Raw genomic sequence first — 27338 nt, forward strand, 5'->3', positions numbered from 1 at the left:
TGAAAAGGTAATAACACTGTAAGATTAAGTGTGTAGTTTAATAAAATGGGTTTCGGCTTTCACCAGACTAGCAATACAAAAAAGAGAAAGAAAGAAACCTCAATCCAATTTGCCCTTGACTTTATGATGTTTCAACATGTGCTCAGAAGTGTTTGTAAAAGCTTTTCTGTTTCACGTTAACTTATGTTCAATAGTTCACATTAATGCCAACTCAATCACATGACTGAAACAATTCTCTTTAGCTCTTGAAATAAAGAGCTAAATTGCAGCTCACCAGTGCCTTACAACAGAGTACTTCACAGGAGACACATGAGGACACAAATTACAGGAATTCTCTAGAAATGTTTAAAACATCCTTTGTCAAATCCACTCAGGGAAAAACCTTGGTGACAGCATTATAGTACTGTTTGTAATGTTGCCCTTGCCAGAAAAATGTATGTTCGCTGGAGCTCCTGAAGCCGTTCCATTGTTTCTACTCTGTGTTGACTGTTGAGAAGATTCACATCTGCAAATGAATAATTGCTACATACCAGGAGCCTTCACAGCCTATCTCATCATTAACTGCATTTCATCTATGATTAGAGGTGTGACTGTGCCTGCTTTTTCAATAAATTAGCCAGAATCAGAAAAGGCCACGCAGGTGTTCCCTGTGCCTGCTTGTTTTCTCTCATACGCGGAGGCTCATGAAGAAAACATTGGGTTTACTTAAAATGGGACACTGGGATCCTTCCTCTTTGTTTTGATATATTTGCTGACAGGATTTTCATCCTCCCTGAACAGAAATGTTTTTCTAAAATTCACTCTGCTGTGTGAGAACACAGACTGGGCCATTCTGGGGGACAATTGAGAGCCATTTTAGCCTCAGTCAGGACCCCCGATCTGCACCTATTTCTGTAATAACTTCCTCTGTACACACAGAGCCCTTTTGAAAATATGATACAAATTCAGGAGAAATCCACTTGTAATCCTTGCATTAAAGTTAAACCCACTAACTCCTTCATCATAGTCTATCGTGTTGAATTGGTGCTTCATATTCAATTTTCTGCTGGTATACTATTTCAACAGCATCTCTCCTGTACCAACACAACATGGAGAGTAGAAATCTAAAGATGAATACACGGGCATCTAGGGCTTGAGGATGGGACTTCCTGGGGGTCAGGGCCCTTTCCTTGCTGTGTTTGTCATTGTAACCCTTGGTATTAGACAAGTGCCTCTTTTATCCGGTGCTCAGTCTCACCACCTGTGAAATGGCATGATAGGAACGCCACCTGCCTCGCAGGCTACCGCATCCGTCTAATGCCTGATCAGTGCAAAACAGCACTCTGGCTGAGTATTCTTTGAAGGGTAGTAATGGCTGACAGGGAGTGTAGAGATCTCAAAAGAAATAACTTCTAAGCAGAGATTAGACACCTTAACTCACCAGTAAGATAAAAGCAGGAGTCTCCAGCAAACCAGAGCATACGAAGCGAGCATGCGCGAAGCGTGTACACGATGGCCAGCTCAGGCCAGCTCAGGCAGCACAGGGTGCAGAGCCTTTTGCTAGACTAGGTCAAGAGCAGGTTGCCCCATCACAGCGATGCCAAGAACAGCGTGATCAAGTCTAGGTTGACAAAAATAACTCGGCTACATCCTGGAGAACGAAATACATAAAAGAAACTGAGAATGGCAAGTCTTTTACGAAACCGTTGATGCAGCCTGAACTGGGGCAGTGGTAGTGAAAAGGGAGTGGCGAGGACGGAGTTGACAAGGACGTGGAAGGGGCGTGAAAGGCACTTGCTGACCAACTGGATGAGGAGCATTTGAAGGAAGCGAGGATGACTCTGTATCCAAGAACTGAGGAAGCAAAACAGGAAGAGAGGCAAGTTGGGGAGGAGCGATAAAGAGGTGGGAGCCATAAATGTTAAGTTTGGGGTTATCTGCAGGAAGAGAATCAAGTTGGGAATTTGAAGTACATTTCTGGTGTTCAGGATAGTGTTCAGGGTGGTGGGGAAATGAAAAAGTAGAAAAAAATGAGAAGAAGGTAGAATTAAAAGGAAAACAAAGAAGCCACGCATATCAGCACAGTCCAGCTATTTCCAGAACTGGAGAGATACCAGTCCAAAATAACTCTTCTATACCAACACGAGGGGCTTGCCACCATACCAGCACACCTTATGGACTCCTCCCTAATTTTTTCTTTCCCTTAGTAAGCATATATTAAGCATTCGCTATGTGCCAAGAACTCCCTTTGGAGTTTCTGTCTCTGTGCAAGAGAAAGTGGTCAGTAAGCAAGTAACGAAATAAACACAAAACATATCTGCACAAGATTGGACATGTCAACAGCCTGCCATGGGTAGGAGCTGAAGGCCTTCCATTCCCTAAGGACTTAGCTAAGTCCTTAGCTAAAATAATGGTAGCTAGGGGTTAGGGGCTCATGAGGTCTCGCCTCTCCTTGATAATGGCTCATGGGAGAGAAACATTCTCTTCAGTAGTGTGATCGCTGATGTAGAATCCATAATCCTGTACACAATCCCCCAGAAAGATAACAGAGAGAGGTAAGTAGAACAGAGATTAGTTGGGCAAAAAAAGGGGATCAGTTGCCAGGGGAAGAGAGAGTAGTGGAAGTAAATACGCATAGGCTCGATTTTTTTTTTAACAATTATACTTTGTTATGAACTCACTAACAGAGCGTACCTCACTTACAACCTGACTAACCCGAATAATAGGAAAAGGAGATTAAAGAACACAACAATGAATCCTTAAGGATGTCAGTCTCGAGGAACGATTCACCTGGCGCAGTCAGCAGGACCTCAGCAAACCCGCAGTTCAACCAAGATCGCTGCTGGAACCTGGAACAGCCGCTGAGGCCCACAGCCTCAGCCAGAGCCCAAAGCCTGGAAGCAGTGCTCTCTAGGAGCATCTCTCGGAGTGTTGATGAACAGCCAAAACAACCCTAAGTCCTCTCCAAAGCCCCATGTTTTGGGGCTCATATAGATAGATAGATAGATAGATAGATAGATAGATAGATAGATATAGATAGATAGATAGATATAGATAGATAGATAGATAGATAGATAGATAGATAGATAGATATCCTCTCGGAGTCTTAACTAGGATGTTTTCAGCTGGCAACATCCAAGCTCCCCCACGAAGTGGGTCAACTTCTAAGTGGAAAAACATCCTGCTCTCTCACAAGTCTGTTCCCCATCCCACACTTGGGATCAACACACACAAAAAAAACGTTCATCTCTCTTACAAATATGATTTTTAAAATGCTTTATATACTATATAGCATTATGAGTTATCACCCATAGCCATTACATTGAATAAAAACACATAATTTCAGTAAATTAATGCAAGGAGGAGGGGAAGGAGATTAACAGGCCACAAATGGAAGAGAGGGGAAAGAGTATTTATTTAAAATGGGGTAGTAGCAGGAAGGGAAGGCAATTTTTCCCCTTTTACATGAAGATCTAATGTGCTGTAGCAAGCTGTGTGAAAATCTAGAGAAAGAGCATTTGAGGCACAGGGAAGAGCAGATATGACAACTGCAAGAGAAACCAGCTGGATGTGACTGAGAATCGGCATGTCCCTGCCTGGCTCCAATAGGCTACAGGTTATCATGCTGTTTCTGTACTGCTTTCTTGTATTGTAAACTAAAAGCCCTGGAATTTTCCACACACTTATATCCCCCCTTTCTCCCCCCCGCCCCAAAGTCTATGTAAGCTGAATCCTCAATAAAGACAATATCTATGTTTAAAGTTCAGAAGGCACAATACCTAGTATCCGGGTAAGTGTTCTTCCTCCATCCTTTTATCTGTAAATGTGGATTAGGATATTTCCTGATCCTGTCACATTCTCAAATACTTCAGAGCTGCTCCCAGATGTTGCTTCCCATCTGGTGAGCAAAATTCGGAGTTATTTCTAGTCCTGCTCTGGTCAGTCAGAAGCTACAGCTATATATGCGAAGAGCAAACGGAAAGGCCAGATGCCAAGAGTCGCTCGCTGCTTGCAAATCTGATGGTTTCACTGAGACTTGAATACCGAAGACTGTACAAAGCAATCCTCTCTGTTTGCCTTGCCACAGTTCTACACTTAAACATTATAATAATATTATTATTATCCCACAGGGGTGTCATGAGGATTAATGAGACATTATCAAATTACTTTGAGCTACTCCCCTGGGGGTACTAAATAAATGGTAAGCGCTCCCCCTGAAGTGCCACTTTTGACGTTGATTTGTTGCAATGGGTTCCACTGTCCGACAGCGCTGGAACGCACCCACCAACTGGTTTCCTATAGGCGGCCAAGTAGCCATCAAAAGGCAGTGGTTTTCAGTTCAAATAAGTATGAATTGAGAGAGAACAGTCAGCAATCAGATACAAGTAGGCTACTCTTAGAAATCCAGTATTTATTAAGTGCTCACAGTGATCAGCATGAAGAGTTTCCCAGTGTAATATAATACTGCAAACACTGGATTTGGAAATGATCCAAGATTTTAGGGCCAGCTCTGTCACTAACTAGCTATGAGAGCTGAACAAATTGCTATACTTCTGTGGGTCTCAAATGCAAAATAATGGCTGTCCTAACACGGCCATCATCAGACAAGGCAAATCTATGGAAGGAGTGGAAATAGGCACGCCGAAGGAAGGATGTTTCACAGCAGGGAGAAACTTGAGACCATCCATCACAGGACTGTCCTCTGCTCTAGTCTCCTTTGCCATTGATTAATATTAATTTCAGTATTAATTCCTGAAAAAAAAGAAGAATAAATCACCTTCCAAGCCAGACATAGAAGTGCACGAAACATTCCATCTTTTAAAAATAGGGACTTTGCCTTTCAGTGAGCTGTCCTTGAAGCATGCACTCTTTCTCATTCTTAGATTTACATATATGAATAACTGCTCAACTGCTCCCCTAATCACTGGCTAACACAATGTATATAAAATAGTAAGTTAACCATCGTGCAACATAATGCCCTTTAATTGTATGTTTTTTAAAAACTTATTATGTATACAGAGTTCTGTCTGCTACACCTGCACACCAGAAGAGGACATTAGATCACATTATTCTGGATGGCTGTGAACCACCGTGTGGCTGCTGGGAATTGAACTCAGGACCTTTGGAACAACAGGCAGTGTTCTTAACCACTGAGCCATCTCTTCAGCTCCTTAATTGTATGTTAAAGAGGGATTCTTATGGTTGCCCAGCTGTTTTCATCTGCCTCTACCACACTCTCTGCAGTGTCCATCACTGAGATAGCTATAAAGTGGAAGACAAAGGAATAATAAAGATTCTGGTGCTTGTTATGTACCCCCTCCCCCCCCCAAGTGAAGGCTGTAGAAACCTGTAAGGGAACTGAAGTGTGGGTGGGTTCAGCCTCCCCTCACTCCTTACCCCAAGGACCGCAATAGGGGCCTGAACTCAAAAGAAGAAATGTCTGCCTAGAGCAGACAAAAATACAAAGCGTCACTTGTTAGGGAATTCAACACAAGCAGCAAACGTTGAGTTTCTGAGATTTCCAAGGTGCTTTGATAGTTGTTAACAACTGAAATTGGGCAAACCTTCTCTGACATAGAGTTCAGTGGTTGGGAGAGGTGGTAGGAAAAGAATGACAGCAAGTCATTCTTACATCAAATTAAATTTTCAGCTCACTTCAGGGAATGAGTAGGTGTCTAGACAACAGTTCCTCTTTTGCAAATGGTTACAATGATTCAAGGGGGAAAAAAACAACTTTGTAACTATAGTACTTTCATTTGGGGTGGCTAGAATGTCTGGAAACAGAAACTAGGCTTAAAGCAACAGCAACAAATTAAAGAAAGAGTTAAGGGGGACAAATGTTTTCTGTAGGCCCAAATCAAACAGAAGAGGCACGATCTGCAAAAAACGAAGGCTTTCCCACATTAGCAGCTTTAAAAAACAAACAAAACAAAAACAAAAACAAAAACCACTTGTTTTTGTTTTGTCAAGTTCTCTACCACTGGGGCAGGTGACATTTTATTAAGTAAAATCTAGGTATTAGGCCTGCTCTTGTGTGTCCCACAGCAGACACATCATTGAATTATCTAACCACACAGATGAGGTGTGGTGAATTTTCGTAACCATTTCCCCTCTTAGCTTCCCACTGAAATAAATCTAAAATGCAGGTTGCCCTCATTAATCTCAATCAGAAACCTGACCCTAATTCCGCCCAAGCTGAGCTAGCCATTATAAAAGTGAGGTGTCTGAATGCTTAAGGTGCCCTCTTTTTAGACTGCTGGCATGATTTCAGATCCAATGTTACCCATTAACTCAGCTGGGCTTCCTGTTCAAACACAATCATTTATAGCAGCACCTACACCCAGGTTTTAGAAATCTTCTACCCTCCAAAATCTGGATGCTGGTCCCAAACTAGACTGTGCTAACCCAGACCACCTAGCCTGCAGGCCATCCTCCCACAACACTCAGGAGATCAGGAAGCCTCATTCCTCCTTCTTGGCTTGCGACTTTTGCTGCCTACTCTAGTGGGACTCGCCCTTCCTCCCACCCAGGCAAAGTGTGATGGGCCAGGAGTCTTGCATTCGAGAGAACCGAGGTGTGGTCCTTGCGCTGGTCTAGCAGCCCTGAGCTGGGGACTGACTCGGCCACGCGCGGGAAAGGAACGCGCGCTGACCAGAAGCTAGCGGAACCAAGGAATGAGGTCAGGCAGCCGGGTTCCTCCAGGGCCAGCCTGGTTGAGTAGGGGTTCTGGAGGGTCTGGGAACACGGGTGCAAGTTGGAGGTGATCCAGTGACAAAGAAAGACAAGGGAGCGCGGCCGGGAAGCGGGAAGCAGGGCGCGCGCGCGCGGTGGGCGGGAAACCCGGGGGCGGCGAAGCGGGCGGGCGGGCGCGCGCTCCCCGCGGGGAGGGGTGCGGAGGAGGAAGGAGGCGTCTGGACCTCGCAGCCCCGCTCGCCGCGCCAGCCCCAGACAGAACCCCGCGGCAGCCGCAGCAACAGGCGGCGGGCCGGGCTCGTAAGGCGGAGGCGGCGGTGGGGCGGGGAACGCAAGGAGGGGCGAGTCCGGGCCGGCCACCGCCAGCAAGGAAGGAGAGCACCGCCGCCTCCCGCGCTCAGCCGCTGCAGCCCTCCACCCGCCACCGCGCCCACCCTGAGCTGGACCCCTCGAGCGGCGGCGCGCGCACCCTGCAGAGCCCCGGCTGCGCCGAGCTGCCGCCAGACATGACGGTGGTACCCGGGGACCACCTGCTGGAGCCAGAGGCAGCGGGCGGCGGCGGCGGGGACCCGCCTCAGGGAGGCTGTGGCGGCGGCGGCGGCTGCGACCGCTACGAGCCGCTGCCGCCCGCGCTGCCCGCCGCGGGTGAGCAGGACTGCTGCGGGGAACGCGTGGTCATCAACATCTCGGGGCTGCGCTTCGAGACACAGCTCAAGACCCTCTGCCAGTTCCCTGAGACGCTGCTGGGCGACCCCAAGCGGCGCATGCGGTACTTCGATCCGCTCCGCAATGAGTATTTCTTCGACCGCAACCGACCCAGCTTCGACGCCATCCTCTACTACTACCAGTCGGGGGGCCGCATCCGCCGGCCGGTCAACGTGCCCATCGACATCTTCTCCGAGGAGATCCGCTTCTACCAGCTGGGCGAGGAGGCCATGGAGAAGTTCCGTGAGGATGAGGGCTTCCTGCGGGAGGAGGAGCGGCCCCTGCCCCACCGAGACTTCCAGCGCCAGGTGTGGCTGCTCTTCGAGTACCCCGAGAGCTCAGGGCCGGCCCGGGGCATTGCCATCGTGTCGGTTCTGGTCATCCTCATCTCCATTGTCATCTTCTGCCTGGAGACGCTGCCCGAGTTCCGCGACGAGAAAGACTACCCCGCCTCCCCGTCGCAGGACGTGTTCGAGGCTGCCAACAACAACAGCACGTCGGGGGCCTCTTCTGGAGCCTCCAGCTTCTCCGACCCCTTCTTCGTAGTGGAGACCCTGTGCATCATCTGGTTCTCCTTTGAGCTGCTGGTGCGGTTCTTCGCTTGCCCCAGTAAAGCCACCTTCTCCAGAAATATCATGAACCTGATTGACATTGTGGCCATCATCCCTTATTTCATCACTCTGGGCACTGAGCTGGCTGAGCGACAGGGTAATGGGCAGCAGGCCATGTCGCTGGCCATCCTGAGGGTCATCCGCCTAGTAAGGGTCTTCCGAATCTTCAAGCTCTCCCGCCACTCTAAGGGGCTGCAGATCCTGGGGCAGACACTGAAGGCTTCCATGCGGGAGTTGGGGCTGCTCATCTTCTTCCTCTTTATTGGGGTCATCCTTTTCTCCAGCGCAGTCTACTTTGCTGAGGCAGATGACCCTTCTTCGGGTTTTAACAGTATCCCGGATGCCTTCTGGTGGGCAGTGGTAACCATGACAACTGTCGGTTATGGTGATATGCACCCGGTGACCATAGGAGGCAAGATTGTGGGCTCCCTTTGTGCCATCGCGGGTGTCTTGACCATTGCATTGCCAGTCCCTGTAATTGTTTCCAACTTCAATTACTTCTACCACCGGGAGACCGAAGGGGAAGAGCAAGCTCAATACATGCACGTGGGAAGTTGCCAGCACCTCTCCTCTTCAGCCGAGGAGCTCCGAAAAGCCCGGAGTAACTCCACTCTGAGTAAGTCGGAGTATATGGTGATCGAAGAGGGTACGGGTATGAACCACAGCGCCTTCCCACAGACCCCTTTCAAAACCGGCAACTCCACTGCCACTTGCACCACGAACAATAATCCCAACTCCTGTGTCAACATCAAAAAGATATTCACCGATGTCTAACATGTGATACGATTGACATACTATGCCCAGTGTCGTGTGGAACATGCCCCCTTGGTCTGTGTATGTCCTTGATTTATACATTTCCAGACCATTCATCGAGGAACGTACATGAAGAAGTGGAAAAGCACACTTCATTCTCCCTCTCCCTGTTGCTTCATACTGAAACAGGTGCCTGTTTGCAAGTGGGCTGCATTCTTTCAGCTCTTTTCTTCTTCTTCTTCTTCTTCTTCTTCTTCTTCTTCTTCTTCTTCTTCTTCTTCTTCTTTTCTCTCTCTCTCTCTCTCTCTCTCTCTCTCTCTCTCTCTCTCTTTCCCTGTGTCTTAATTTTGTGACCAACAAACTTACATTAAGCTTCGTTTCTAATGCACGCCCTATGAAAAACTACATCCTGGGAGGAAATGAAACTAAAGAGTCAGAGTAACTGTTTAACCTCAAAATCAAAAAAAAAAAAAAGTCGTTTCTTTACTAAGTAAAGGAGGCAGAACTTGAATGATGCTTCTGTTTGGTGGACCTTTCAATATTATTTCTTGACTATTTAAGTTAATTACCTAGCCTCTGGATATGTGGATGGAAAGCCTAACTAGAGCAATGACTCAGAAGCCCACCATAAATTTATTTTGTTTTTGACTGTTCCTTCTATTTGAATCTTTCCTCTTAAGAATTTCAGGTTCACAATAACTTTGAACCAAAAGGGAAATGGCCCACATGTCCTGATCTGACTATTAACTCTTTGGGGTTTGCAAAGCATTTTTTAAAATATTAGACACAGATTCCAGTGAAGCTGTGAGCGCATGCCCCAGCCAATATCTACAAACGTCTAGAAACTCATTTTCAGTGCTGCCAAGAGAAACAACAAAAATTCCTAATGCATCTGAGAGATAAGCTTCTGCAGTATCACAAGAAGATTAAAGTGGCAGACACTCCTTCCAGCGGAAGTTACTAATTCGGACCTGACTGATGCAGTTCCCATAGCAACCCATGTTTCCTGGGAAACCCGAAAAAGGTTGTCATGGCATCTTTTTGCTCTTTAGCCCCACCCCACCACCTCGGCCCTGCCGTTTCTACTGTAACCTTTTCAGATGGTTCCTATTTACATGGTTTCATAAGGAAAAAAAAAAACACTATTTGAATAAACCGCACAAATTAAGTGTAAAACTACAAAGAGGTGAAATTAATCACCAAATGCTTTTTTTTTTTTTTTTTTACATTTTATGTAAGTCTTGGATGTTATCCCATAAAGACTGAATCAAAAAGGAAACAATCGTCTTTGGAATGTTACACAAAAGCCACAACAAAGCATGATCAGAATTAAGTGTTAATTGTTTGGTAACAATTTTTAAAGATGCTCCTCTACAGCTCTTTCACTGAGAAAGGACAAGCAACCAAATGAAATGAAAACAGCAATATAAACATGTTCTGTACATAAGCAAGTGAGAGTTAGTGTACCTGAAGTCTTAACTACAAGATACCGTCAGCTTTCCTCAATGAAAAGAAGAAGAAGAAAAACATCCACATCCCACAACATGACTGTCACCATCACAACACTGGAAAAGCAAAATTAACCTCAAATAGGAGAGGGATGCACATTTTAATGAGTGGATTACAGTCAATGAAAAGGAGGATCAGGAAATAAACAGAGCTTGAAAGAGCACCTGCTGAGGGCTGCCACACGCTGAGGGCTGCCAACTGACAGACAGAATCAGGTGAGCACTGTGCTCTGTGACCGACCCCACCCCCCACCCCAAGAGTGGCCCAATTTGCAGGGAACCAGGGGCATGGCATGCATAGCTAGGTTTGTGTTTGCAAAGCAGACAGTTTTATATTACATGTCAGTTGCCTTTGGAAAGATCATGATGAAATACTTCCCATTTTCCCCATGTTTCTGGCTATCTTTTTGTTTCTATTGTTCATTGAAAAGGGATGCAGAAAATTCTCTTCTGGACAGCTTTCACCCAAGCTGAACTGAAAAGAATCCCATTATTTTGACCAACCCACTGGCTTCTGAACAATTTGTTTTCCCCTTTAAGATTAATAAAAGGTAGATCCTACAACTGCTAGTCTTGTAATCCAGTTTTGATTTACATAATTACTTAGTATCAGTGTAGTTCTTGAAGCAAATGCTTAAAATTGAAATATAATTAGCATTTTGTTTCAGCACAGTTATTTTGTTTTATGCGTGTTGTATGAATTATACATAACTACTTTGGGGGCTTGATGACACATAAGCAGTCCGTCCCTAGAGTACAGAGCAGTAGCCTTAATTTTAAAGCTCATAAAATCATTTCAGATAATCTCTCATAAACCTACCTAACATATTCATACATTTAAAAGAGTGGGAAATATTAATGGAGCCTATAACAGGACAGATAAAGGAAATATGCAAAAACAGAGGCAGTTATTCTATATCTACCTGGTTGTTGTTTGTTCTTTGTGTCTAAACAGTTGGATTTGGTGTTTTTTTGTTTTGTTTTTTGTTTTTGTTTTGTTTTTGTTTTTGTTTTACCTACTTTGCTTTGCTTGTATGACCTTCTTTGAATATTGATCTACATTTTGATCTAACAGTATTCTTGGTAGAGGTACTTTTCTTTTATGACCCATTTTGATGTTAGACACATGATAGCAATCACATAAAAGACCTTAACATAAAAGTAACAATTTTATTCACACTTAGAAATGCAGACATCTAGATTAACCCAATAAACCAGTTAAGTTAGACCATATTTTTATGCTTCTTAAATAAGAGGAGTTTGAAGACCTTTTGTTTTCTTAAACGGGGAAACAGCAAAGGTTTTGAGTCATAGCTTTCAGGTGATGTAATTGCTTCCAGTCGCCATATTGGAAACTTCTTAAAGGTTATAGGTTCTGTGTTTTGATTTAGAAATGTTTGATATTTTGGGTACTGTGCCTAGCACAGAAAGTGGTGCCCTGTGTTTTTCAAGTGAATGCTGTCATCTTACAGTAGTATCTGCAGGTTTTTATTGAAGTGGCTGAAAGATGCTGTTCTGCAGTCATATATCAGGGTTTGGCTCCTGTTTCTGCTGAATGACCTTGAGAATATTACATAACTTCTCTGTTCCTTAGATTCTGCTTTGTAATATAAAAATAATAAATAGAACTTCACACATTTGTTGTGTTAAATAATTTCATGACATACATCAAATTAAGAGATTGCATTATTATGTGATCACTACTTATAAACATTGCATAAATAGTACAAAGCTAAGAAATCAGCAATCCTGTTTCCTTTTTGTAATAACACAATCATCATTTATTAAGGATCAGCAGTGTCCTGGACACTTGTCAGTTCTCTAAGGTAAGTGCCATTAACTTCATTTTAAGAGGGATGAAAACTAGATGATGGAGGTTAGAGAGATTGATACCCAGTGACTTCAAGCTAGCAAGACACCCAACCACAGTTAAAAAGTTAGGTCACTATGGCTCTAAAACCTGCTAGTTTTATTGGGCATCTTGAAAGATAAAGCAAATCCCTTATGCTTTTAAGTTTGACCTCACCTCATGCTACTAATTAATGTACAGAAACCTTTTCTCTTCAGCACATTCTTTCTTAATATTAAAATGTGTATAAGCAGAAGTTATTTAAGTCAAACCTAAGATAAATTAAGTCAGACACGTTGACTTTCCTAATAGATTATTTTTCACATAATCTGGATGCGTGCATCCGGATTTAACCTTAGAAAACGTAATCAATTATATTAAGGATATCTGCGGAGACAAGGGTATATCTTGATTTTTATATTAGTTTTCTGGTTGCATTGTTTAAGTTGGCACTGTGATAGATGGCATATATAAATTATTGTGCTTTTCTTTTCCTGTACTTTGCTTAGGTTACTGAGGAACCATGCCAGAAATCAGTGCAAACAGTTTTGACTCTTGCAAGAAAGTAAGAATTGCTTACAACAGCATAGAAAACAGGAGATTCTCAGGTCACTGAAACATGTGGCATGGGTGGCTCACCTGGCCACTCCAGGAGTCACAAAGAGACTGCTCGAAAAAAATTAGGGCATAATTTTGTCATGTCTATTGAATACAGCCCCTTCACCAAAGTCTTAAATCTTTTATACCACAAAAAATGGGTAGCGATTTGGGCTTAGAATAACATGCTAATGAATCTACATTTGCCAATTAGCTTTGCCAGCAACATGCTTCACTGTTGAACTTAGCTGAACATCTTGAGTGTTGAAAAAAAGATTCTTGTGAGTTGTGTAGCTGGCTCAATGCAACTTGCCAGCATCTTTGAGAGGATATATGTGCCCCACAGCCAGTGATCCAGAGAAGGCCTTACAAGTTAGCATTTGTAATTTCTTTCTCTTGTAAAGAGTCTTAAATTCACATTATGCCAAATTCAAACCTCTACTAACTATAGCTACAAAACCGCAGACACCTACATGGAAAGAAAGTGTTATTTCTATGCTTCTAAACAGAATGTCAGGACTAATGGGTTTTTACATGCACAGTAAAAGAAATGTAAAGTTACGGTTTACATAAAACTTATTTATGTGTTTGTCATATAACACACCCAAGCAACAGCTTTGTACACAGCATGTAACTACAGCACATGTGACACACACCTACGAAATACACAGCATATGTACAGCACATATGACATACACCAGGAGCTCACTCCTTTGAGAGCCATAACTATATTTTTACACATTTAAGTTTTCAACATTCTCTACAGCAGTGTCCAGCCCTTTCCACCTCTCATCTGTGAAGAGAGATGATAGCCCCTCCCCTCCCAGAAGCATGTGCCCTCCAGTCTGAGACTTTATGGTCTGTGACTTACGGAAACATTGGAAGACGGAGGCGAGAAGTTCTAGACCCGGGAGGAGCTATTTAGGGATTGTGTCTCATGGTGGGATCTTTTTTTTTTCTTTTCTGTTTTATAATGAGCCCTTTCAACTAAGGAAGCTAGAATTACTGCTTTGTCTGACTTCCTGTTTTGTTGAGAGGTGCGTGTGTGTGTGTGTGTGTGTGTGTGTGTGTGTGTGTGTGTGTGTGTGTTCATTTGTTTTTGGTGTTGTGTTTTTTTTTTATGTGTTCTGTGAGTTTTTTTTATCTTTGAGGAATGATATATCAGAAGGAAAAAAAAATGAAGGGAAAGCTAGACAAAGCCCAAACCTTACTTAACAAAATTTAACTTCGTGCCAGAAAATGGTCAGGGCTGTGTAGCGTTTGAGAATAATATCATCATATACTCATGCTCAGCGTGCAAATGCAGCCCGATGAGTTCGTCTTGTTTTGTAGTGATGTTGTGGCCTAATTTTCTCTTCCAAGATGCAAAGAAAATACGTTTACAAAGGACTGTTTTCATGTTCTCACTCCCTCTTCCTTCCTTCCTTCCTTCCTTCCTTCCTTCCTTCCTCTCTTCATCGCTCCATCAGGTGCATTTTCCTTGCGCCTTCAAATTTTTTTTTACCACCAGCCAACGTATATATTTAAAAGGAGACACGGAAGAGAGGCTCCATCGTTTTCTTGACTGCCATATTGTTAGCATAATCTAAGTACAGAATAGGAAGTCTGCCCTGAAAACCAGCTGGGGTTCTGGTCATTAGTAATACAACAATCACATGAGCCCCCAAAGATGTTTCACCTAGCTGGAGAGCGTTCGGACATTTCAGTGAGATCCTACCTTCATTTGAGGAATAACATGGGGAAGTGGAGAGAGCGTTTTCCTGTGAGCGTCTAAGCAGGAACTGCCACAGTACTCCTGGGAATTTCTGTTGAGATCTCCACCAGTTGTCAAACCTGTCACCGTCTCTCCTCTGGATTCTTATTGATTGACACCCCAGCTATCTCCTGACTCTGTTCTTAGCATGAAACCCTCAGTAATCCTGTCTTCTTCTTTGGTTTTTGGTTTTGTTTTGTTTGTCTGTTGTTTTGGTTTTTCCAGACAGGGTTTCTCTGTGTAGCCCTGACCATCCTGGAACTCCCAAGTGCTGCCTCCCAAATGCTGGGATTAAAGGTGTGCACCAACACTACCTGGATATTTTTATTTATTCTCTCCTACAACAAATACATCCTGACTGCAGCCTCCCCACTCCACTCCTCCCGACCACCCCAAGCTTCCCCTCTCCTCCAGATCCACTACTCTTTCCCTTCAGAAAAAAAAAAAAAAAAAAAAAGCAGAGATATCAACTGAGCACTCCATAACAAAATGCAATAAGACTAGGCAGCTCCCGTCATGTCAAGGCTGGATGAGGCAAGTCAGTAGGAGGAAAAGAGTCCCAGGAGTAGACAAAAGAGTCAGAGACAACCCCACACCCACTGTTAGGAGTCCCACAAAAACCCCAAGCCAAGCAGCCACAACATATCTGCAAAGAACCTAATGCAGGCTCTGTGTTGTCACTTGAATCTCCTGTGTTGTCACTGCAGTCTCTGTGAATGCCTATGACCTGCTTACTTGATTCTGTGGGCCCTGTTCTCGTGTCCTTGACCCCCTTGACCCCTCTGGGCCCTGTTCTGGTGTCCTTGACCCCTCTGGGCCCTGTTCTGGTGTCCTTGACCCCTCTGGGCCCTGTTCTGGTGTCCTTGACCCCTCTGGGCCCTGTTCTGGTGTCCTTGACCCCTCTGGGCCCTGTTCTGGTGTCCTTGACCTCTCTGGGCCCTGTTCTGGTGTCCTTGACCCCTCTGGGCCCTGTTCTGGTGTCCTTGACCTCTCTGGGCCCTGTTCTGGTGTCCTTGACCTCTCTGGGCCCTGTTCTGGTGTCCTTGACCCCTCTGGGCCCTGTTCTGGTGTCCTTGACCCCTCTGGGCCCTGTTCTGGTGTCCTTGACCCCTCTGGGCCCTGTTCTGGTGTCCTTGACCCCTCTGGGCCCTGTTCTGGTGTCCTTGACCCCTGGGGCCCTGTTCTGGTGTCCTTGACCCCTCTGGTTTCTTTCCTCCCCCTCTTCCTTGGGGTTTCCTGAGCTCTGCCTAATATTTGACTGTGTGTCTCTGTATCTGCTCCCTTCAGCTGCCAAAGGAAGCTTCTTTGGTGATGATTAAACACTGGACTAATCTATGAGTATGCAGAATACCATAAGGAATTGCTCATTAATGTGTTTGTTTGTTTGTTTGTTTTTGTCAGTCGTGTTTTGTTCTACCCTAGGTCTCTGGGTCATCAGCTTCCAGTTCTGGGCCAGCCATGCAGTTTGAGGCAGCTTTTTGGTTTAGTTTGGTTTTGGCTTTGGCTTTTTGGCTTTTTGGTGGGGTAGTTTAGCTTGATTTGGGGTGGGTGACTGTGGTGGTGGCGGTGATGGTGCTTAGTTGGTTTTGAGACATGGTTAGTGTGTATTTCACTCTGTAGACCAGGCTGGTCTTGAACTCCTATCAGTCTTCCCACATAGATCTGACAGTGGTCTGCAAGGCCCTAATATCTGAACTCTTTTCCCTCCTGAAGCTTGATTCACAGTGCTCTTCTTGCTCTTCTTAAAAATCCAAAAGTCATCTCCACCTTGCAGGTTTTGTGCTGGCTGCTTCCTCTGCATGGTATGCTTGAGCATGCGAGCAGCATCCTGTGACTCCGCCCATCACCTCCTCAACACACCCCTCCCTAACCAGTCTGCTGCCCCTGCATGGCCTTTGTTCCTTCTGCATTTAATATTCTTTCTAACATAGTTTGTTGCATTTATTATTTTCTCTTTCCTTCCTTGAGGTCAAGACCTGCCATAGTACCTGGAATAAATTTACACTCGATATGTATTTATTGAAGGAAGATATGGGTTTCTTTTCATGCTAAATTTTCACTGCTGTGGGGCTCAAATGCCTGCCAATGCTCTTAGTTCTGTCCACTGAAAAGGCTTCCACTTAGTGGAACATGCTTGAGATTCCTACACGAAGTTCTATCCAACTGTAAGGATGGAACCCCTTAATATAAATAACTTAACTATGAGTATCATCAAGGATGCTTAGAACTTAGGATGTTTCCTAGAGATCATGGTTCCTACACAGTAACTAATAGAGTACTTGTTATAAATAGTACTCCTCCTCATGCATATGTGCACAGACTTATTGACCCGAGGGGTACAGAAAATCCTAACAAATGATTTCCTCAGAAGACTTAACCTTTGTATTAAGCAAAGATACTGCCATGGATTCAGATAATGTTGTGACAGATGTATTCTTTTTTGCAGGATGTGTAATTCTCCTGATTTGAATAGAAATATTTTTCTATACCCCTTTTGAATTTTCTCCATTCCCTTAGTTTCTCATGCAAACCAGACCAATGGATGACCTAGATGTTTCTTCTGCATATCCAAGGGGCACAGTTTTCTCACTAAATGTGTTAACAAATTAAAATTAACATATGTCTTTGAGTTTGCATATGTAGACCAACAGAAGTTGGAAACTCCTTTCAGCAGCTTATCAAATAAGTCTACATGGGACAGACTACTCTATTCTGAACATATCCTTAGGTCTTCTTAAAGAAATGACATAAAACAAAAGTAGAAATGAATAATTTCTTTTTTGTGCTTTTAATATTTTTAATTGTGTGTGTATTTATGAATGAGTGGGTGGGAGTGTCCCACAATACAAGTGTGGATGTCAGAAGACAGCTGACTGTCAGGAGTTGCACCATATGAGTTACAAGAACTCATGTCATCAGGCTTGGTGGCAAATGCCTTTCCCTGCGGAGCCATCTTACTGCTACCGTATGTCAGACTTCTAAATGGCCACATTTATTGGGCAGGTAAAACTAAAGGCAAATAATTTTTCTAAGTTAAAAACTGTAATTTAATTGCTTTATTTATAGATCTTTTAGCTGCAAGCAACAAATCAGTAAAACTGCTTGCATCCAAGAGTTCATAACTCTAAGGCTTCAACCAGAAAACTGTACAAAATAGAGCAAGGAATTCTGCTAGTCTTTGGTCTTACTCATTATCATTTAGCTGGTGGACTTGTAGTACATTACTGGTAATGTGGCCAATTTTAAGTCCTTTAATAGATGTCAAAATACAGACACATTGTGAGAACAAACTTCCCATGAGCCTACAGTTTTTTTTAAGGACTTCCATCCTCTCATCAAATACGCATTGTTCAGCAAGCTGAGTCTATATTTATTTCATTTTGAACTTGGTAGAGTTATGAGTTGCTTCTTTGCAAATGAAAAATTCTTAAACTTTGACCATTTTTGTCCCCCCTTTGAACAGATGTCTCTAATTATAGGTCATCATTTTCTTTTCTTAATTTATTTTTTATTATTAATTTATTCAGATTGCATCTCAATTGTTATCCCATCACTTTTATCCTCTCATTCCTCCCTCCCTCCTGCTTTCACCCTATTCCCCTCTCCTAGGTCTGTGACCGAGGGGGACCTCCTCCCCCACAATATGGTCACAGGCTATCAAGTCTCATCTTGGTAGCCTGCTTATTCTTTCTTTGAGTGCCACCAGGCCTCCCCACCAATAAGAAGTGGTCAAATATGGGGCACCAGAGTTCATGTCAGAATCAGTCCCCACTCTCCACATAAATGTGGAGAATGTCCTGTCCATTGGCTAGATCAGAGTAGGGGTTTGATGTTTACTACTTGTATTGTCCTTGGTTAGTGCAGTAGCTTGAGCAGACCCCCCTGGGTCCTGATTGACCCATCACGATATTCTTCTTGTAGGTTTCTAGGACCCTCTGGATCTTTCTATTTCCCCATTCTCCCATACTTCTCTCGCCTAGAGTTCCAGTAGGATGTCCTCGCATCTATCCCAATCTCCTAGTAAGTGAAGACTTTCATGGGACATGTCTTTTGGGCTAGTGCCCAGTTGTAAATGAGTATACACCAGAATGACTAAGATCAAAAACTCAAGTGACACCACGTTCTGGTGAGGATGTGGAGAAAGAGGAACACTCCTTCACTGCTGGTGGGAATGCAAACTTGTACAACCACTTTGGAAAGCTATCTGGTGCTTTCTCAGAAAACTGGGAGTAGGGCTTCCTCAAGACCCAGCTATTCCACTCCTTGGAATATACCCACAAAATGCTCCTCCACACAAAAAGGACATATGCTCAACTATGTTCATAGTGGCCTTATTCATAATAGCCAGAACCTGGAAACAGCCTAAGTGTCCCTCAGTTGAAGAGTTGATAGAGAAACTGTGGTACATTGACGCTATGGAATACTACTCAGCTATTAAAAACAAGGAAATCCCGAAATTTGTGGGCAAATGGATGGAACTAGAAATGATCATACTGAGTGAGGTCATCATTTTCTACAGTGGCTGCTATATTGTTTTTAATGTAATTGATTTTTATACTTAATCTCTATTTGTTTCTTTTCAAGCCACTTCTGTGTCTGTGTGAGGGTGTCAGATCTTGGAGTTACAGACAGTCTCAAGCTGCCATGTGGGTGCTGGGAATCGAACCCAGGTCCTTTGGAAGAGCAGTCAGTGCTCTTAACCCCTGAGCCATGTCTCCAGCCCCTAGAAGGACAACTTTATCCACACTTATAACCTATTAAGTTGTTGTATGATGCATGCAGGCGCGCACGCACACACAAGTGCACACATGCACAGGCATATATACATGCATGCATGTTGGTGAGTATGTGTTTGTGTGGGTACATGTGTGTATGAAGGTGTATGTGCACATATGTATAGAGGCCAGAGGTCAAACTTGGGTTTCACTCCTCAGAAGCTACCCAACATGCTTTTTAGGCACACACGATCTCTCACACAGGCAGGCTGGACTGGCTGGACAGTCAGGTACAGGGTCTCCACCCGTCTCCACTTCCCCAGCATGGGCTTACAAGCACACAACACCACACCCATGCTCTCCACGTGGATCCCGGTGATAGAACTCAGGTCCTTGTGCTTGTATGGCAAGGACTTTACCAACTGAGCCATCCGTGCCCCATCCTCCAGCCTCCATGCTGTAGTTTTGTTTTTTTGTTTGTTTGTTTCGTTTTGTTTTGTTTTGTTTTTCTTTTTTGAGACAGGGTCTCTCTGTGTAGCCTTGGCTATCCTGGACTCACTTTGTAGACCAAGCTGGCCTTGAACTCACAGCGATCCACCTGCCTCTGCCTCCCGAGTGCTGGGATTAAAGGCGTGCGCCACCACGCCGGGCTGCTGTAGTATTCTTGTTTAGTAATACCAAAGGCCTTGACAGGAAGAAACGGATACATGAAAGCGCAAAGCCTGGGTCACTTTTACTGAAGGTTGTAACAGTTAACAAAGCAAGTAGAGCTGAACAGAACCAACTCAAGACAAATGCGCTGCAGTAGCACCAAGCAAAGAATAGGTACTTAGGTTCTTCGATGGAGGCGAGGTCACTCATGTTACTAGCATTTTCTTCCTAGTGGTGGTTACTAATTACATCATTGGAGTTTTCATATTTTCACAATAAAAATTAAGCATATTTTGAATATGCTTTTACTTTTTTACTCAAGAAAATAGTGTGAAGAAAGTTATGACTTTGGTCAAAATGACCATGTGTCATCTATACCAACAAGAAAAAATATTGTTTCTTCAGATGTTTGCCCAGCTCACAGTAGGCCTGGGAATGTCGCTTGATGGGTGACCCATTGTCCCATCAAAACCACAATGAAATTCCAGATCCTCATCTTTGGGTATTTATTCAGGGTTTAGGGACATCTGTTAAAGCCAGGGGTGTATGTTTGAAACTGTCTACTCTATCGATCTGATAGATAATGATCACAAATTCAACATTATTTAGCAGTCTCTGTTTGTGCCTCTGTGGGGTTCCTTTGTGTTCTAGAGTAGGCAAATGTTTCAGCTACATGACTCTAGTTTTAACGTATCCTTTTTGTATTCCTTCAACATACCTATAATGAGTACCCACAGTGGGTCAGACACTCACTAACGCAGTGACATATAAACTGTCTACTGTGTGCCTCACTCCATTCTAGATTCTGGGTAAAACTGAAAACCATTCTGTCATTATCCTTTCATATTTTTACAAATGACTGTCTGCATTTCTAAGAGGTTTTCTAGTGGGAGGAGGGGGGAGTCACCAAGCCTGTAGCCTTAATTTCTTGGTTCTCCACAACCTCTGATGATGTATTTTGTTGTTGTTGTTATCTTAATGCTCTAAAGTGGGACATAACATGCATAGTCAGATTTTAAGGATAAGCAGATTTGTAATGAAAAGGTGCTAAGCCCTAGCTCGCACTCGGTCCATAACTTTCTCCCTATTTGCCTCCCCTTTCTTTCCTGTCCTTTCCCTGGGTCTCCTTCTCCCTCTCCCAGCTCCTCACCCCCACTTCTCTCCCTGGTGCACTTCCCTAAGGATGTAAATTCTGTTCAATACTGAGAGGTCTCATTGTAGCTTACCACAGTAGGAGACAGAACCAGCAAGAAGCCTTTGGAAACCATTGAGAAGATAGTACATATGGCTAAAACTCACTCTAAACCTGGCAGTGGCCTCAAGCGTAACAATAAACTTTCTTTTTCCAAAGCATACTTACTATCCTATTGGCTTAGCTAGATCCTGGGTCATTATTAGTGGAAAAACTTATAGCCGGCATAATCTGAAACTTTCTACTTTGCAAATTGAAGTCATTCAAAATCCAGGCTGCAATATTTCAAAGAAATGGTATTTCTTGAACTTTACAGGTACACAACAGTAAGAGAACGCGAAGTTTGAAAAATTAATGAGTGGAACTCTTCTATTAGCATAAACTCTGTAATTTCAAATGCTAAATATACTGTGAATTATTGAGTCTTCTCTGTCTATCCAACAGGTCCCTCAAGAGCCCCACACAAGGAACTTAAGAGTGACCCTGATTGAAAGGACGCTCAGTCCCAGACTGCTTGGATGAGAGTGCAATGGCAGTTACATACTTCCATCTCAGTTAATACTCAGAGCTGCGCCTCTTAACAAATGCTTCATGTGATGGAAAGAACTCAGAGCTGGCGGGTACTCTTTATACTGTGAGTGGTACAAATGATATTGAGCAGGAGATAAAGAGATACATTAAAAATAAAATTGTTAGGGTATCATGTCAACCTGTTGACGATCCGGTAGAGTCAAATTGTCCAGAAACTGTAATCAATGTCACAGGTAAAGATAGCCTCATGTGCTTCGAACAAGCCAACTATTGCTGTATTATTTTTTTCATTGAAATGCTAGACTGTGTTTAATTATGGAATCTGTCTCTATAGTTTATGCTCTGCATTGTGTTTAGCTTTATCTGCGAGGGTGTGATTATACCAAAGGCTTCCATTGGTAGATTAGCCCATTTACACAAATAAGTGAAGTCAACACTGTGCCCAGATGAATGGTATTAAAGACAGACTTGCCTAAAAGAAATGTGCCTTGCTTGATGAAACATTCTTTTATTTTTTAATTCAGAATGGTAGGTTTACAAATTAGATTTTAGGTAGGCTTTAGTTGACTTTAATTTTACAAAAATATTTTAGTACTTATTCTATGTTTAAGTTGTGTGTTACCTAAATTTCAATATTTAGTTATAGACAGTTCATATATTGAATTCTATTTTATTTTCACAGGATGTTTGACATGGTGAGAAAAAGTACATTCTTAAAGATATACATAATATCTCATTTGATGTTTATAACTTTTCCTTCAAAATTATATGTGTAAAAATTTTTGACTCATTTTCTATTTTTATATTCTTTTAGAAATGGAGCTCTTTTTCAATGTAAAAAAAAGGCTAATTTTTAGTTGGAAAAGAGATTTAGGAAGTCATGAAGATGGCTTCCCATTTGGGATCATATAACTTCTGTGCCATTATTGTATTTACTGTGACATCTCAGCAGAATGGTAGCTATTTGTATATTATTTCATAAGCCTTATGGAAAGTCAAACTGTGAACATTTAAGATGTACACTATTTTATTCATTTCCATAGTTTATTGTCAAAATATGCCTGAGCAAGTGAATAAAATTAATGAGTACTTTTAGAAGTTTAACTACTATAAAAATATTTCAGACTCAATGCCAAGATTGTAAGCTTTATGATGACCTACAAAATACAGTGATGAATTTCATTAATCTAATCTATAGGAATCTTAACAGCCATTTATATATTAATTCCCAAATAGGTAGACACACAATCCAGGTAACTTTCTTTGAGGCAATGTCTAAAATGAATTTTTAGTAATCTCCCGGTAATTTCTTCATGGTCAAAACTTGGAGGTCATATCACTATAGTTTTAGTGGAGATAAAGAGATGGCAACTGTCTTTGATTTGAGTGACATGAGCCTCCAATCAAGATGGTTGTGATTAAAGTGAAAATATAGCCACTGTCTTGTTTTTGTTCGTGTTCACTAATGTAATAGAGATACTGACACAGGGAACAGTCGGCCCTTCGCAAATATCTGACTACTCATTGCTGACGGTCACAGCCTGGTTAGCAGTGAGGCAATCCCCGGTGGATGGAAACAAACCAGGGTTTTTGGTAAGGATCAGTAGGTATCGTGAAGTTATGCAGAAACTGCCTTCGTCCAATGACACAACTTCAAGCAGTGTAATAAATGTAATAGTATATCTGCTTTATGAGTATAGGCTCCTAGTAGAGACAAATCTTGGACTTTCACCCACTCACACACCAAAGAAAAGCACAGAACAACAGTATCAGGCGCGTGAGATACACCCAAACATTCACACGATGAGTAGTAAAAACAGCATGGGCTTAGGTAACAGGGTTCTGGCGTTCTTACCCACTGCCTACCTCTGGAATCCCAGATAAATCATTACTTTCCTAGGCTTTCATTTCTTGAATTGGAGAGTGTGTGCACCAGGTTTGGCAAACTCAAAGCCCTTTCCAGCTTCCAAATCCAATTATACACAAGTATTTTAAAAACGCTTTGAAGAATACTTATGTACTAAGTTTCTTTATGCATTTCTAAAGGATAACTTGAAATAAGATTTAAGCCTTGAAAGTGTCGTGGAAAATGTCTCATTCTTCAGATTGTAGAAGAGGAAATAGGATTCCTTCTCCCTCCAGATCTTTCACTCATCTGTAATAGGGCCGTGGCGATATGATGTGTCTGGGGCATCCCTTTGCAGAAAGGAAGCAGATTGATGAAACAGCTGACAAGGTGGGGCAGATATTGGTAATATCAATTGGGTGTCAAGGTGATTGGTAAAGTATGCGTGAGATGCTGAAATGGTACTCAAACTTTATTGCACGTTATGACACTAAAAGTACGAAAGGGGTAGGAACAGACTGGAGGACGGAAGTATTTGCCTTATGGACTCTTTTCTCTTTCACACTTGGGAGCTTAGGCGGGGAGCTGCAGTGCAGAGCTGGATCTGCCAATCACCCATTCACTTGCCCGGAAAGTCCCTTTAACTTCACAGAACTCCAGTCTCTTAACCTGTAAAGTGAACAGTTTAGATTTGAATTTAGCAATCTGCATATTTCTTTTCATCTTTTAATATTCTGTGGCATTTCAGGTTATTTATATATATATATATTGATCAGCATCAGTTACTATGTTACCACATAGTTCTCAAGTAATTGAACCGATTGCAGACTCAAGCATTTATATTTCTGATATTGCTATTTGACCTCAACAAGATCTGAAACACTCAGACCTCATTTTCATTCTGGTATGTCCGAATCATCAAAATTTGCCACTTCGTCTTTTAATGCTTAGTTCATTATATTAACAAATCTCTTCTAAGCTATTCTGCTTAACTTTTTGTAATTTAATAATCATTGTGTTGTATAGATGTACCAATGAACTGCGGCTGACTGTTAGGATACAGTTTTTGTCACATTTAAAAAGTAATGCCCTTTTGGTCCCAGAAGGTATAACTATAATATAAAAGAATATTCATATAAATTTTGTGAATTTTTTAATACAAAGAAGGCCTGATAGAGCCGTACTGTAGTTAGTTTTGCTCAGGAGTGAGGGAACATTCAGGGATAACCCAAAGACTTCTGCTTGGCATTAGTGGACAATTGGGGAAAGGAGGGTTATATCTTTTGTACAACAAAGATAGCAGGTAATGATGCCCATTAAATGGGAGTATTTAAATCTGGAGGCTGGTTTTAGTATAGGAAGAGATAGGTTACAAGGATGCCAGAATTTGGACACTAGAAAAGTCATTAAAATGGAAGCGGTCCATTCAATAACATAGAAATATTTTTGTCATACTGAGAGTATTTGTCCAGAAAATTAGTCTTAAATCCCTTCCATTCAGAAAGGCGGGGCATGTTTCAAAATGCCTCTGTCATAATAGGAAATGTATATTTTGACTAGTGGAGCAATTAGCTAAAGCATTTCATCTGAAATTTTTAGTTTTGTGAATCTGAAGTGTCATCTTAGGCTTAACTTAGTCTCTTGCATATGTGATAGTGCCCATGATCGTGAGAAATTATTTCACCAATTTTTTTAAGTTAAAAAATGTACTACCTGGTGATTCCAGCACCCTGTGTTAATATTGTATCTTACAGCCATGTGTGAACTGACCACGCGGAACAAACCATAGTGTTTCTCCTTCAGTAAATTGTTTCTATGGTGTGATCGTTTCATACTGGGGTACGGGGTTGGGGGTAAGTAAGTATTTAGTTTACATAAAATGTCAAAGTGGGTTTTTTAATGCCATAACATTGTGTGACAATAAGCCAAACAAGAAAATACTCCTTTTCAACTGTGAGAAAACTCTGTAGACTACTTTGGGGATTACTACCCCATAAATGCTGTCATTTGTGTTTTTAAAGAGCTTATATTACATATATATGTATATATAATGTACAATATATACCACATACAAAGGAAAGCAAACAGTGCATGTAGTGTTTCTTGGAGTCTACATGTGTTTATTTACATAGGATACTCATACACTGCAAAGATCATCAACATGTTCTGTTTAATTTCTAAAACACTGGCCACATGAATAACTAGTATCACCTGAAGTTTAGAGACTGAATAGCCAAAGTCTAGAAGAATCAAAGGACTTAACATGAACCTTGGTGCCCGTATGTGGCTCTAAATGCCGTTCTTTTTGCACCGTTTACCCTGGCGTGTTGTGTGTACTCTATTGCTGCCGTTATAGCTCAAACTGAAACTTTAACAGATGCGTTGAAGTTTTAAGGTTTCAAAGAAAAGGTGTCATTGGGATTGCGTTACATCTTTTTGGATAACTTCCAGACTGTAGGTAGCTAAACAGGAAGTACCCAACTATTTTCCCACACGAAAGCATATTAGTCCCCACACCCAAATTATACACACTCATATTCATTTAATGCCATCTTGCTAAACTAAAAAAAAAAATCTTCATCTATCTCATCCACTTGCGTTTTTAAAAGCCCATTATAACAACTAATTTCTGAAGTTTTTGTTTTGTTTTGTTTTGTTTGTTATGTTTTGTTTCAGAGCAAATTGCAGCCACTCTGATTGAGAGCAGGGGAAAGCTAGGCTCCCATGGCAATCTTTTTTTTTTTCTTTTGTTTTTGTATAAGTGGGGAGAAGGCAGAAAAGGGGGACTGGGGAGGGAGTGTGTATTTTAAGGAAACTCATCATCTCCAGTAACTATACAGAAATGCCGAATTATTTAGTCATAGGTATCAGTATTGCTAACATTAGCCATAGTTCAAATCCTGGTAAGCTTTTCACAATTCAGTGATGTACTTAAGGATTTTCCCACGTTAAGTTGCAACCCAATGGCTTTCTCAGCTTGAATATTCTTCGTATTCATATTCATGATTTAACTCATGACAGATACTACAGGGGTTTTTTTTGTTCTGAAACATCAGGTAGACACTGGTCTGCTTTCCTTTGTTAATTAGTAGTCTGTGATGCTGTCTGTATTTCTCTGTGCAATGCAGTGTTAGTGTGAGTATTTACATGGAACATGTGCTTATTGTACTGGCATTTATTATTTCCTAACATTAGCTTCAGTTTTCCTCATCAAATAGATAAGTCAAATAAGTATTATTTTGTATAAAATGGAGTAATAATTATTCTTAATAACAACAGGATTCTAGCTACAGTGTAAAATCCAACGTGCATTTTATATTTTTATATTTATTTTCTTTTGCCATAGAGTTAGTTCAATGTACCACATAGTAATAATGTAAAGTTAAATTCTTATATCATGTTCTGTACTTAATTAGTGGCCTTTTGTTAAGTAAATACCTATGAGTTTTGATTGTGTGATGTTTCCTTGTGATGACTGGTGTTTTTGTTTTTTTAATTTGTCATTGGACTTGAAATGTTACAGATGTTATAAACAGAATCCAATAAAACACCTGGAAACGTCCTGTTGCAGTAATAACTCCAAATGACTATGCATTTCCTTTCTTTACACGTCACGTCTCTCTCCTGTCCTCCCTTTCCCTTTCTTCCTTTCTTTCCCTCCCGCATTCTCTTATTCCTTTATTTTGTTTTTGCAAAAAAGAAAGAAACATTTCAAAAGCTAAGCTCTTGTCAAGGGTTTCGGCATCGGCTGTCTTTGGGTCATCTATCATGTGCCTCCCCTCACAGCAAAGCCTGCTAACATTTCCTACATGTTTTTCCACTGCCCCCCTGGCTTACAGTTCCAAGAGACCCACAAAGTCTCAAGAAAAATAGATGTTTCATAATAATGATGTGAAGTTATACCTTATCCCAGTCATAGAGTAAATTATGACATTATTTCATTTAAAATTAGTAA

The 27338-nt window shown here is 42.0% G+C and overlaps 1 protein-coding gene across 1 annotated transcript; it reads left to right on the plus strand.

Moving 5' to 3' along the window:
• Positions 1 to 6802: 6802 nt before the first annotated feature.
• On the plus strand, positions 6803 to 26967 carry KCNA3 (potassium voltage-gated channel subfamily A member 3). The gene is made up of 2 exons (XM_084755392.1): positions 6803 to 10465; positions 21451 to 26967. Exon 1 carries the CDS (start codon positions 7179 to 7181, stop codon positions 8760 to 8762), a length of 1584 nt encoding a protein of 527 aa, XP_084611518.1. The 5' UTR covers positions 6803 to 7178; the 3' UTR covers positions 8763 to 10465; positions 21451 to 26967.
• The last annotated feature ends 371 nt before the right edge of the window (positions 26968 to 27338 follow it).

The sequence above is a fragment of the Acomys minous genome (genome assembly GCF_964271855.1).
Source record: "Acomys minous genome assembly, chromosome: 14".
Lineage (NCBI taxonomy): Eukaryota > Metazoa > Chordata > Mammalia > Rodentia > Muridae > Acomys > Acomys minous.

Excerpts from the sequence above, each read along its gene's own strand:
- KCNA3 (XM_084755392.1), top strand. The coding sequence starts at position 7,179 with ATGACGGTGGTACCCGGGGACCACCTGCTGGAGCCAGAGGCAGCGGGC.